This window comes from Mercenaria mercenaria, unplaced genomic scaffold (assembly GCF_021730395.1).
Source record: "Mercenaria mercenaria strain notata unplaced genomic scaffold, MADL_Memer_1 contig_4540, whole genome shotgun sequence".
In the NCBI taxonomy this organism is placed as follows: Eukaryota; Metazoa; Mollusca; class Bivalvia; order Venerida; family Veneridae; genus Mercenaria; species Mercenaria mercenaria.
Genome location: NW_026462777.1, coordinates 1 through 14691, shown reverse-complemented (window position 1 = coordinate 14691; position 14691 = coordinate 1). Strand labels below are relative to the sequence as shown.

At 32.9% G+C, this 14691-nt stretch overlaps 1 protein-coding gene across 1 annotated transcript in view; it reads left to right on the top strand.

Annotated features, from left to right (window-relative positions):
• The window catches only part of LOC128553956 (mucin-like protein), a 32498-nt gene extending 21589 nt beyond the window's left edge, over window positions 1–10909 (top strand). Inside the window, exons 7-14 of the mRNA XM_053535156.1 lie at window positions 1536–1667; window positions 3896–4027; window positions 4296–4411; window positions 5135–5205; window positions 5613–5854; window positions 8926–9072; window positions 9675–9836; window positions 10824–10909. Of these exons, the coding sequence (XP_053391131.1) occupies window positions 1536–1667; window positions 3896–4027; window positions 4296–4411; window positions 5135–5205; window positions 5613–5854; window positions 8926–9072; window positions 9675–9836; window positions 10824–10909 (1088 nt within the window). The remainder of the gene's footprint in view (window positions 1–1535; window positions 1668–3895; window positions 4028–4295; window positions 4412–5134; window positions 5206–5612; window positions 5855–8925; window positions 9073–9674; window positions 9837–10823) is intronic.
• The last annotated feature ends 3782 nt before the right edge of the window (window positions 10910–14691 follow it).

Below are 14691 nucleotides of genomic sequence, written 5' to 3'. Positions count from 1 at the left end.
CTGCAAAAAAAGTTAAATACCAAAACTTTGATATTATTGTTCCATTAATACAATTGAGAAAAAATAGGATAAGATTAAAACAAAAGATTAATCAAATATTGATGTCCATGTATTCATATCTTTAAGAATAAAACAGTATAATAGTATATTTGTTACTGAGCTTCGGAAATATATTTTTAAAAGTTAAAACACAACGAAATGCACTGGGACATCAGGGAAATAATAATTGATTTCTGTCATCCGATCAAATCATTAAATATTGGGAAGCTGGAAAGGTAAAAATATTTTCTTGTTTAGAAATAATCTTTCGATTGAGTTGTGTTCCTGTTGCGTGAGTTTCGGATCACGTGGACTGATAAATTATGATTTTTCTACACATTTCAGCCATCTAAAAAACTTATCTTATACCCCAGTCACACATACGGCGCGGATAGCTACGTCTAGCCACGGATAGAAACGTAGTAACCCGTATCAATCCGTACCAATCCGTACGGCTCAGGTACGGATCGATACGAATAACTACGTTTTTATCTGTAGCTAGACGTAGCTACCTGCGCCGTATGTGTGACTGTGGTATAAGGCAAGCGATAAAACCAATAACTTTACACGACCTTGTACTATGATTTATTCTCAATTAATTTGATCCTTCAAAGTTTTGACGTTCAGATTGCGACAAATATAAAAAAAATCGAAACGTCGAATTATTTTGACTACAGTTATAACTTGAACGACACAAGCGTAACACTAAGTACGTGAAGTTAATTAATTAAGAATATGGACTGTGTAATCTTACTTGCAGCAAGTTTTGTGTTCACACAGAAGCTGGGCATTCTTTTCTTCTATTTTATGGGATTTCCCGTACGCTATACGATCTATATTGGAACGAATTGGGAAGACAATGTACAAGAACACCGATAGGCCTATTTTCATTTCACCTTTGACATAATCATGTGACAAATAAGCGGCCCTAGCAGGCATTTATGACAAATTTCAGCCCATCCATTAACACTATTCATTCGGCTATTCTTCTCCCTAAAATCCAGCTGTCCGTGTTGATTTTCTTACACTTGCTCAACTTATTCCTGGAGTTCACTTATTACATCCAGAATATCACTCGCAATAGCGGCTAGAAACATAATTGTGATCGGTTTGAACGATCTCATTCGTTCGTTCACTTTTTGTGACGATTTAACGAACCGTCCTCATTTATTGCGACCATTCCTGGAGGCCGCCATTGTTCTCGGGGAGTACAATGTTTTAACGAGAATTACAATAATTCATCCGCTTTATAATAAAAATTACTTATTTTGGTAGTAGAAATACAAAATAACTATCAGTGTGATGAATATCAATGAGAACAAAAATCAATATAGAAACTTTCCGCAAAATACCGGGATGGACCGACCTCGCTCGACATCGGAAGAGGTTTTTATGGATCGGATACCTTAGATAAAATATTTTGTTGTGTACAAAGACCAAACAAACGAATTCTCTAGATTTATCTCAGGGCTATACATGTTTGTTTTCTGTTTCAGATATTAACGAGTGTCTTTCAGATTACACTGGTAAAGATAAATGTGAGCAACTGTGTCATAATTCTGTTGGGTCGTTTACTTGTTACTGTGAAAGTGGATACAAATTAAATGCTGATAAACGTACATGTGATGGTAAGATGGATACAAAAATTTTAAGTTAGCTCCTATAATTTTGTATAATTTGAATTTTCATTACAAAACTCAGCTATTTAGACATGCAATGTATTCATGTAATTTACGATTTGGTTAGACATAACCGTAATTAAGGTATTTCCTAAGATTATGATGATGATGACAATAATGATAATAATAATAACAATAGTAATAATAATAATAATAATTTATTAACAAGGATAGTATATTTGGTTACAGTCAGTGTATTTATCATTATTATGATATCGGCAGTAATTGTTTGTAAACAAAATATTTTACTTTAGATGATTTAACACAATTTATAGTACTACGAGAATCATCCAGTAGTTCGAATGTGAGAAACACGAGTAAGACACAATCGTAAATCATAAAACATAGCGTGCGTAAAATGGTCATAATGATCTTGTATGAATTCGAACTCAGGTTAACGTGCGTAGAGGTCAAAAAATTTAACTCTGCGCCACACTGCCATTGGATAACTATATCCGTTATTTGATTAATGTAGATATTTTCACAATAGAAATATCGCTTACATAACGAAAAACACGAAAACATATATAAAGAGTATAAAACGAAAAAGACCCAATATGTTAAATACTGGACTGATTGAAGCGCGTCAGCGCTGGGGACCGTCCAGTAGTTTACATATTGGATCGTTTGGTGGTTATATCTTACTTAAAACATTGTCTTTATAACATAAGACATAGAGAAGTCAGTTTAAACCATTGACGTAAAACAGTCGTAAATTAATTCAGTTTTATTTATTTTAGCCCATTTAAGAACAGTTGTTATATGATTATTAAGATGTAATAAAAATGGTCAGGAGTCAAACTCACAGCCCGTGATTAGTAGATATAACGCCATATTTAGGTTCGGACACCGGAAATTAAATATGTTAACTGACCACCTTTGTGTAATTTGCTGGTAATGTCTTTTAAGACTATTAAGAACTCACTTTCATGTCTACCTCAAATTTTATAGGTACTTAGATAATAGTTTATCAATAATCGACTTTCTCTTCATCATCGTAAGTAATACGATTGCCCATATGCAACTTAAGATTACATTTATGGAAACCCGTTCACACCTTCAAGGCGAGTTTTCTCTCAAAACAAAAACGACAAACGTGTGAGTACCGTTAAAATGACCAATGTAATTAAGGTATTGATATATGATTTATGCAAAATATCGTAATTAACTACCAAATATTTTTACAAAAGGGTGTAAACTGTTATAACGCTTTTAAAATATTGGAGAAATCAACACCCTTCATGCTTTGTATCAATATACATTTATTTTATGTTTTCCAGTGAATTGTAGAGTTTTCTCAGTGAAATAAAAGTGATAATCCACAGTTTTGAAACAGTAGATTATCATTTTTATTTTTCACTGTTTTTGCCGAACTAGTTCCGGTCCTCCGTCGCGATCGAAGTCAAATTGTATACCGAGCGTTATGAATACCGGGGACCATAATGACGATGACGTCGTTAAAATGACGTCATTTGTGTTATGCTTTCTGTTGATCTTTCCCGCGATTTTCGACATTTTATAAATTACGCAACAAAAGTAGTGTTTTACACATGAAATAAAAAGAAAATTTGTTTGTGTCAGTGAAATATCAATTTTATTTCACAAGTGAGCACCAAAAAAAGTCATTTTCACTCGTGGCTACGCCACTCGTGAAAATATCAGTTTTTGATGCTCACTTGTGAAATAAAATTGATATTTCACTGAAACAAACAAATATCCTCTATGTATTACACTTATAATATTTAATCTACTTTGTTATTCTGCAATGCCATATTTTTTTTTATTCTACGCCAAATTTTATGTAAATAAACAAAATAAAAAATATCAATCAAGTGTGGGCAAGTAGCCTTTAAAGAAATTAAAACAAGCAGACTGATACGTGTGTCAATAAATTACATCTTTAATATAATAGATACTTACACGTTTTGTTTTTCCTTTACATGACTACGTTATCTATTTGAGCTAAAGAGTGTTTTTCATGCATTAAATGTAGATATGTCGTCTCTTCAAGATAATCAAAATACATTCTTTTAACGGTATCTTGAACATGTTGAAATGTTTTGTATTGTACAAAAATATCCGTTTTCTTTCAGAATTTATTTAAAGAATATTTCTTAATAAATGATTCACCTTAAGCATTTATTCTTTTGAACTTTTTTTTTCATACTGTTATAAAGATATAGACGAATGCAGTTTATCTCCATCAAACTGCACAGGAAAGAATGAAGTTTGTCTGAATACAAAAGGAAACTTTAGTTGCATTTGTAAGCCAGGATATAGCAAGACACATGGTGTCTGCGAAAAAGCAGGTAAATAAGATGCTGACATTATCCATACATACTTTATTCTTTTTGATCTTTGCTCAATGTCGGTAGCATACATGTACGGCACAACAAAGTTGTCAAAAACTAGAATTACAAGTTATGAGCACTTTAGTCGGATTTGGATATATATTCGAAAACAATGTATTTTATAAGGACAATGTGATGATTTATTTGCATTTTATTGGTTTTGTTACTTTACCTTAAGTTTACATTTTCCTTTATTGCACCAATGCGTCTTTTCTCTTAATTGTAGAGGGTCCCACATATGTTGGTCATATGGATTTTTCTATCTCGGTGGCAACTGAACATGTTACTGAAATAAACAAGACAATCAACAAACCTGAAAACATAAAAACAGTACAAAATCAGGTAACATTTCAAGATAACCAGTACTACAGGGATATAACAACAGACAAAAATGAAATGACGCAATTAAGACCTTTGTTGACAGTTACTGTCATAACATACTCTTTGACTTAGAATCAGATAATTCTATGTATTGAGTTTTATTGGTTCAATGTAACTTGTATTCATACAGTGCATTGAAATAGTTTTTGCTGAGCATTTAGACACTTTGTTCGTTTTATGACCCTGTTGTGCCTGAAATGAGTATTTTTCGTATTTATTCCTGTTTTAAACAAAGTTGTTAGACTATCACTATAGTACTATGACACTGCTGGCGAGTGTACAGCACCTTGGATATATATGGTAAAAGATCTGTACATAATTCAAGGGATGACGCAAGGTTAATAATTAAAAGTTCAAGTCTGTCAATCAATCAGATGTGTCTAATGCATTTAATTTCGAAGAATAGTGAGAACTATAGCCAATACTTATTTTTTGTGCAGAATAAATTCAAGTTCGATCCTTGCATATATTTTGTATAAATTATTAAATATAGTACTACAATCAAAGATGTACTAAAGGTCATCAGCAATGACCTGGCTCTTCATTTTCAGTGCCTTTTTACTTATATTTTGATTAAGGACCACAATGGCACGGATTTCTTCAGATGGTCGTTATAGACTGTAGTTTTAATTATGCTCGTGTGTGTTTTTTTTATCTAATTAATCTAGGTATCTTTCTTTAAAGCTTGCTGCAGGATTTAATAGCACAAAGGGGTTTTTGAGTGTGGAAGTTTTTCGGCTGAGTGTGGTTATCTAGTGAGTATAAATTTGCATTTAATATGAAATCACAGAACATCAAACTAAAATGTCGAGAAACATCATACCCCTTTTGAAACACAAACTGAGAAATAATTATTTATTGCAAAAAAATATTTTAAAAGAATAGATAGATTAATTTACATCAGTTGATACATGCCCACGTTTATTTAATTAAACGTTTTCTTAGCATATTCATCTATGTTTAATTATTAAATGAGATATGCATTTGTTATATAAAAAGGTTGCAATGACACGTAATGTCGTAAAATATTAGTTTTGCGATTTATGTGTTTTGAATTCAAAAAGTTAGACCTGAATTCAAAGGTCGGAAACACCATCCATTCTCCCTTTGTAATTGTCTGGTGTCATAATATATAACTAGAAATTAATTTCTCTCCCTTCAGCCAGGAAAAGCGTGCGAAACGTGGGGATGATAAGAATGATAAGAAGTATAAGTTTCGTGCAGATTACATAGTGCACTGGAAAAATGAAACAGACACTAAAACGATAGGAGAAGAGTTATTGAAATCTTTTGAGAACTTTACTAGACATACTGAACAACACAAACTTCCTGGGACACAAAGTAATCTTAAAATTGGTAATGTTGTGATATACCTCAATTCAGCTGAAAGCCGCATAAACAACGGTAAGTTTTGACAAAAATGATTCTGAATATGGGCAGTATTTAAATCTGTATATGTACTTAAACTTAAATTCTAACACGATTCAAATTGCTTTCCTATCAAACTATGAAGACTGAAAATAATGTGCTATTATGTACAATTCACTGATTCATGTCAAAGATAAAACAAGAGATTTCAGTGAAACATGATAAATATAAGTGGAATACCCGAAATGATCCTTCCGAAATATTGAACGCAACCAAGTAGGCTCGTTTGGCTGTGTCTGTTCATAAAAGGTGATTAATGTGCAACTCTCTTCATAGCCCTTAGCACTGGCTTAAGTGGAATTCTATCATAGTAAAATTGAACGGCACTGAGACCAAGCTTTTAAAGTATTATTCAGAGGTTAGTACCTTGAAGCAAAACATATAAATCTAAAACCCTGTGATTCATATTCTGTGTTACTGATTCTATCCTAGTAAAATTTTCTGTTTGAGTATTTTATTTGTTTGAAGACATAAATTTTAACAACATAATTAATCGATACTATTTTAGATGTCTGTACATAAGAAGTTACTACAAGAGCCTAAGAACACTGTCTTTGTTTATACATTATTATTACTCAAGCGTACGTAAAATGTTGACTTAACCCTTTGTTATTCGTTTTGTTCGTTAGGTAATGTGTCTGAGAATGTGCAATCATTACACTTGCAATACAATTTCAAAAGACGTTGAAAAAGAATTAAAATAGTAATTTTGTAAGCTCATTGCCTCATTGTATTTGCTTTACTCGACACTGAATGGAAAACAGTGATATTGCTTATTGCGTACTGTAAGAAAATAAGTATAAATGTCTCTTAACTATGCGTTAGTGATCTATAAAAAAACAAGTTTTATTTAATATCAGAACATTTGTTAGAGTATTAGTTTTCAAATCGATTCAATACGGTATCTGAGGGCTGAATACTTATAATTAGGATGACATCCAATATGTCTGTGTTCGAGTACGAAGCGCGTATATCATTTTCTAAATAATATTTCGGGAACATTTCGACGCCCCAGGAACAAAAGGTCACAAGTGAAAAACAGGACTTTGAGAAAACTGAAAAAAAAATATTTTGGTTTATAACTTTTCCCTAAAATTACTCATATCTGAACCTCGTAACTAAAGTTTTTAAAATGTTATAGTACCGAGGGTCATGAATTTACCGATATAATGATATTTAAGAATTTGTATATATGCCGTTTTACAGTCCCCAACAATGAAAGGTCGTATCTGCCACTCACGACATATTTACTGTATACGTCTTGAGTCCAAATCACATAATATGCAATCTTAGACTGTTGTGAGTGGCAGACAAGACCTTTTTTTCGGTAGATATTTCTACAACTGGCCACAAATTGGTCGTAAGTAACAGATACGACCTTATATCATAAGCAAAATGTCATTAAACAGGACTTATCACTAATAATTTTCTGTTCGGGTTTTATCCCTTTTCATGCAGTGTTCGAAAAAAACTCAAGACTCAACTGTTCAGTTGTAATAGCTAACATTGATTTTATTTTCATGTATTTACATCCATCACGCCCTTTCCGGAGAGAAAAATACGTTTATTTTCGTCTAAACAATGAGTATAGTGATATCAAGGATGACCTTTCCTAGAGATTGTTTCGCGATCTGACGTCATTCACAAAAAAAAAATAAAATGAACAAAATTTCTTTTAAATTGCGACACAAGAGTTTTAAAAAGAACATATCTTACCTGTACAGATCAAAACTGAATCGACACATCAGTCTGATATTTCACTGAATTAAAGTTAAAAAAGCAGGATTTGTATTTTTACTAGAATGCGCATTATAATTGAATGGTATATAATATTATATTAAGATGTTAAAGAGATCGATACCCTGATATTCTGATACTGAAATCAAACCACTTATTTTTGTAAAAATCGTCAACTATAAAAAAAAAATGTAAATATGAAAACTTCAACCCTTGCTTCTTTACTAATTTCTAATACTATTTCTGTTGATGACATCAATCTGTTGAATACGTAGATATATTTATTAAGTAGTTGACCATATTCCAACGATTACAGTTATAGAAAGAAATTGTTGTTACTGTTATTACTGAAAGCATTCAGAAAGCGGATTTTAACATGATCCGATTCATTTTCCTATTCAACAAAAAGCTTGCAAACAGTGAATTATTATACAATAATACATTTTTCTTACGTCACAATTATTACGTTATAGCGTCAAATGGCATAGCGGTGCGCTGGAAAAGAAACCAATTGAAAACAAGCAACTATGTAATAAATGTCGCCCAGAATGTACTTTAAATCTTTGGTAACGTGTTAGAATTGAAATAATATATCTCATTTAGTGATTTGCTCTTGAATAAAAGCATTCTTTGTCATTCAGATGTGTATTATTGTATCACTCGGGCTACGTAATATTTTCGCATCTGAACTCCAAACAATGATTTATTCAGCGAAAAATCACTATCTGAGATATATCATTTCTTAACTAAAAAGTGCTTTTCCTACTGTCGCCTATTCATGAGGTAGCTCAAATCTAGTCATAACTACTATCAGTAATTGCATATCTTTACATCTCAAACACTAAAATTAAAACAAGCGACGAGAAAATCACTTCAGAACCATGTTCATTGTGCTATTAAACATATTCCTACGAACCACTGTCAATAAAGTCATCAAATAATAATGATAGAAAACGCAAATGTTTTATAAATCAATATTTTAATTTTGCTGGTCAATTAAAACTCAACATTTAACAATCAGTACATATTTAATAGTCAATATGTTTATTGTTTCGCGGCCATCTTGATTTTGGTGTATTTGCCCCTATATTAGCCGATGACATCAAACGGTTCTAAAAGCTGTAGATCCAGGTCAAAATATTGGAATAAAATCTGGCTTTTACTAGTCACTAACTCAAACCTTCCCCTCCCTTCACTCCCCCCGTATATCTGATGTCTGAAGGAGTATAGTATCACTGGCATCATACGTTGTGTAACAATATATATGAAGTTAAAATGCAATGCGTCTATTAAACTGCTTTGATTTACAGCGACTGAGGGTGGATTATGTACAGTTCCTGACAAAACAGATTGTGACCGCGGCAGTACAAACTGTATTGATAAAGAGCATGGCAAGTACGAGTGCCAGTGTAAAAGTGGGTATTCACCAGCTCACCTAAACACTAAATTTTGTACAGGTAGAGTTATACTTTTTTTGTACATTTAATGTGCAGTAGAAATGCATTGTATATCACAAAATTGATTTGATTTATATTTTGACAAATCAAAACATAAGAAGACCATAGTATATACAAGTTTTGTGCTTTTCTGCTCGTGATAAGCAAGAATAAATATTGTTTTAAAGAAAGAAACATCAGTTAAAGACAGAGTTATAAACAAATATCTTAAACATATATATCTCATGTATGCCTGCATGTGTAAGACAGGCGGTTTTCAACTGAGGCTTTGGACACCGTGACACAAAGCATTCGCTATGAAGATGATTAGAAAAAACAAGTGTCATTCACAGGTTCACATGTACTATCTTTGTCACGTTCAAATATATTGTTAAATGACATATAGAACTAGGTACTTACCAACATTTTGTAATACTTTATGAGGTTATATTATGACTGGTATCATATTACGTGATTTAAGTACACGATTATGTAGACAGTGTATTTTCATAGGGACAGTCTATCCTAGCACAGGATCGAAAATGCAATAACAACAATATTTTAAACATAACATATTTTTTCAACATAAAGATTTGTTTATTTGTGAATGTCTTTGCCAACAGATATAAACGAATGTAATGACTTTAAAAAGAATCGTACAATTGGAGAGCGATGTGTACATGGTTCCTGTTATAACAGTGTAGGATCTTGGAATTGTAGTTGTCCGGCTGGCAGGAAATTGCAAAACGTTGGAAATACAACATCTACAGTTTACCGATGCCAAGGTATGTTTGTCAAGATCCACTAGCAGGAAACTGAAACTTCCTTATATTTTTCAAAATATAGCTCGTTCATTGAACCTTATATATTCCATTTCCGGTTAATACTGGACTTTTCTAAAAACGGACGGAGGGAGTGGCACTTTGTCTTGCGGCTTTCATAGTCGTGCCCTTAAAAGTTGGGCTTTTTGAGCTCTGACTTCGACAAGTTGATGAGAACATTGGTGTAATTATACCTTAAATTTACTTTAATTTTATGTTTTACTTCATATGATATGGTATTCTTTCGCTTATGTTAGAGCAACTCTCAGCGGGGATTTATTTACATTGTGTTATCTAACTTATGAAAATAGGGCAAGTGCGAGGTTGGCATGCCCTAAACACGTTTAAAACCCCAGTTTCCTTTATATAGGTTCCTGACCGTTTTGAAGGCGGTGGCCCTATTTTCAACTTGTTTTCCGTCTATCTTGTATTTTGTGTTGCGTATGTTGTCTTGTATGTTGTTAGCGTTTCTTTCCTGTTTCTCCACACTCCCCCTAACGCCCCCATCCTTTCACCTTGCAATTGCACTCCCTTGTTTAGGCATCACCCCCCCCCTTTTACTATGAGTACGTTATAATGTCCACCTTAATTTTGGCTGCCGGACTCCTAAGGCGGTACCCGATTGTTGTTTTTTCCTGCTTATATGTGTGCGTTTGTGTGCTTGTGCGTCTGTGTGTCTTCGGCGATGCCCTAATTTTTTTTATATATTTTTTTGTCTGTTTATCTGTGTTAGTTAGTGGTGTGTGCGTTTGTCTTTGGAACATGAATATCTGCGCTACTGTGGTTTACGTTGTAGTGTACCTGTGATTAAGAAACGTACCATTCCTTTTGTATATTCATCCTTGTTCTACTTTCCCCTTCGACCCCTTTCCAACCCCACCCCTCTACCCCTTCCTCTACCTTTTTGTATATTTTGCATAAATTTAGAAATAAAATTGTTAAATTTTTTAGGCAAACCGTCTGTAAACCTTTTCCGTTACAGCTCTGGGTCTACGTTTGTGGTGCTCTGTGCCTTTGAGAAAAATACCCTTGCCTAGTATCTTTTGTGGAATCGATCTATCGACTTTGATGAGAATAAATCTTTTCCATATGTTTTTAATGCAAGTGGACAAAGATTGTCGGTTTGATAACATTTTTTTCAGTATAAAGGCAGTCCATTTAAGGAACATACATGCTTAAGGAATATACATGACAATATTCTGACTGACTGGTTTTAGTTTTCGTTAACTTTTTCTTGTATAGATTGGCATACTACTTTCTGAGTGCCTGTTTTGAGTGACGTGTTTTAGTAATTTTTATGATTTTGCAAATAAGGAAGACGTAAGTCAGGCTATTTTTACTTCATTTAAATTGAACAATATTAGGACGAATTCCTCTTTTTGTTTCTTCCTTGCATTTTTGGTTTGTTTTCGTTCTGTTTCATTTAATTAGTACAACGTGAATCTTTTTTTTCTTGGAACATCTTCGCATTTTTATTTAATGTGTAATAAACTACCTATTCATTCCTTTCAGTTTTTACTAAGTCTATTATATCCTTATTTTGCCAGAATTTTAATAAAACGCTTAATTTGTGTTATATCATCAATATGATATGAATTGCATATGCGCTTTCGAGGTCAGTGAAATGCTTTGGTAATTTCACTAAGACAGCTGTATACGATTTCATAGAAGAACACTTTATATTGTAACTAAGTTAAAAATAGTGTCGCTGAAAATAAACTGAAGGGTCATCTATATGCAAATATACAACATTTGGTCATCTAATCAATGAAGTTAATCTTGTTTTGTTGTCCAAATTACGTTTTACACGTTTGTAGCACTAACGCCCGACTTTTTGTCAAACAAGATGTATGATCAGTTACACATATTCATAAATACATTCTTTTCTTTCAGGAAATTTTAGTTACATTGGAAACTTAAGTATACTCTGGAGAGGGCAGTCAAGTAGAGAAACAATTGTCAATTCCATCCAAAATCAGGTATTCAGGAGTCTTAAAACGCATAAGAATTGAAAATACTTGGTCATAAATTTTAAGCAAATCATTATTTCTTTTTCAATAATGTTGGTTTTATTGTTTGGTACATGAACTATTTATATGGATAAAGAAGTGTAAAATCACTTTCATGTGTCGTTATCCAGCTGAAGGTAATCTACTCAAACAATACACTCAATGATACAACTTACCGTTTGCCTATAAGCAGTTTGTTTGTCTCTGCAACAGTGCTGAGTCTGGAAGAAGACAGAAGGTAATGTATTACCGTTTGTACGTAAATATATTCAAATTAAACATAACACTTTTGTACACAAAACATAAGAGTCCACTGTCATCTGTAATCCCGCTCAAAAGTAATTAAGAAATACATCTATGTAATATACCAAATTATTACTTATTCTAAGACAAAAACAATATGTATGTATCCCCCTTCTGGGAACCGCGACTGGATTCGGAAATGACGTCATCAATATTGCGACTCATTACAAAAAATAATACTGCTGAATAATGTCTGAAAAAAAATCAGTGAAATCGCTTATTACATCATTAGACAAGCCAATGTTACATTTCAAATTTCTGTTTTTACACTTTCTCGGAGAAAAAAAAATTAGATTTATTAAATTCATTGTAAAAGTTTAATTTGTACCTAACCCACTTAAAAAAAATAATGCATTCGTACACGTCGCTTCTACCTCTTGATATTAATCATTTTCGTCTATTCTTATGTGTTGAATTTGAAATATGATCACGATGATTATTTCGGAAAATAGTAAGAAATACAACATACAGTAAGGGGATATAAATAACCAATATCTGCTTTAAATAAGTACATAGAAGGAAAGGAATTTGGCGAAAATTCAGTAAAGATCTATGTCGTCCAAGCATTTGTATATGCTCTAATGATAATAATTATAAGGTAATGTGCAAATCACATGTATTGTTTGCAATTTTATCTCGAACAGAGTTGAGCATGATCAAGGCAGTTATGCCAGTAGAATATATATAGAGTTTTTAACTTAATACAAATTTAAATTCATGATAGTCTTCTTAATTACTCAGAATTAATGGTTAATTATACTCATCGTCACTGAAAAGTTACCACCCTAATTATATTTTAAAGATCGCATAACACGACTACAGTTTTGACGCAACTGAGACGTCACTGGTGTAAAGATTTTTCAGATTCAATTAACTCCATTTGAGGCACGGGCTGCACATGCAAAATGGCTTTTTCCAGCAATGTTGACATGTACAAAATTATATCGCAAATCATTCATCGCTCTTGAAAGTTAGTCGACAGACTAAAAGGAATACGTTAAAAAATCCAGAATATCCTGCTAAGAATGCCACGTTTAAGGCACGATATCGCCATCACGCCATTGGTATGGTTGACGCCGAACTTCCATGTCGTGAAATTGCACGTCGTATATGCTGTTCTCATCTGACAGACATGAAATGGGTAAGGAGACATGATCAGGCAAGGTATATGAGTAATAGACCGCGCACAGGCCATGAAAAAGTGACGTTGATATTGTATAAACAAGTAAAGAGGTATATATTAAGTGGTAACGTTTCAATGATGCCCAGTATATATCAAACTTGACATCAACACTGAGAGTGTTATCCTTATTTGTCTTCGGTCCCGAGATAAGAGCTATCTACATACTGCATTATTTTATTACCCCTGCATTTAAAATGTTATGAGTTTAGCATAGGCTTTCTGAATTTACATTTAACTAATTGCAAAAGGAAGGACATTAGGGGCAGGTGGTAATGTTGTCACAACTGGAACAGGGCAATCAAGTCATTTCTTTCGTTCGTCATTTCTTCTTTGCAACTGAAAGCATTTCTTAACAGATCCGATATGTGCAATACCCTGATGGTAATAAAATATTTCAGCAAAACAACCTCTTTAAGACATAACACTGCAGCAATGCATGTACAGTTTAGAACATGATAAATACATGAACGAAGTAAAACTTATAGACATAAAGCTCAAAATGTAGAATAAAAGGAACTACGTAGTGCGGCGATGCCTGCAAAACAACGCTGGTTTGTTCAAAACAGTTGTTTGTCAAAAATGCTCACACTCTTTATCCCATCCATATTCCGATATTATATAACAGTATACATAAAATTAGGCTTCCGGCAGTTAAATGTTTTATTCACGCAAGGGAAACTAAAGGCATGTTAAATATGAAACACAAAATGATAGGGTAAATAATTATATGGAGTTTTTCTGGTCCTTTAGTATTATGGAGTTCATTTAATGTTATCATAATAGAATTCCGCTTAAGCTGGTGCTTTACCAAATACAATTTGGAACATTTCCATTGAATTTGATAAGTAACGACTGGTTTGATACATCTTGCAACAAATGTGTTTTCAAATCGCTATCAAACTTAAACAAACACACACAAATTACGATGGTGACATTTAATGGAATATTCTCTCTAGTTGGTAATAACGGTAACTATTGATATTATATTGATAACGTTTATTGAAGTCTTGACTGTCACTCTTGCAAAGTGTATTGCAGGTTATATAAAGGTACAAGAAAATATATCTATTTAACGTCGCATATAACCGACAGACAACATGACCTACAGAGTTGTTGTGCGACAAACCAGGTATCTAGTAACCTGGGCTGATATACTTCAAACGATTGTATGGGGACAATCCACATCTAAATAAAGAAAACACTCGAATAAATCTGTTTTCTTAAATCAGTTTTAAATATGGATATATCTCAATCCCAAGCGATGCAGTATTGTAGTCTTTGAATTATTAGTTTCATTTAAAAACTGCACCTCCCCGGCATATAA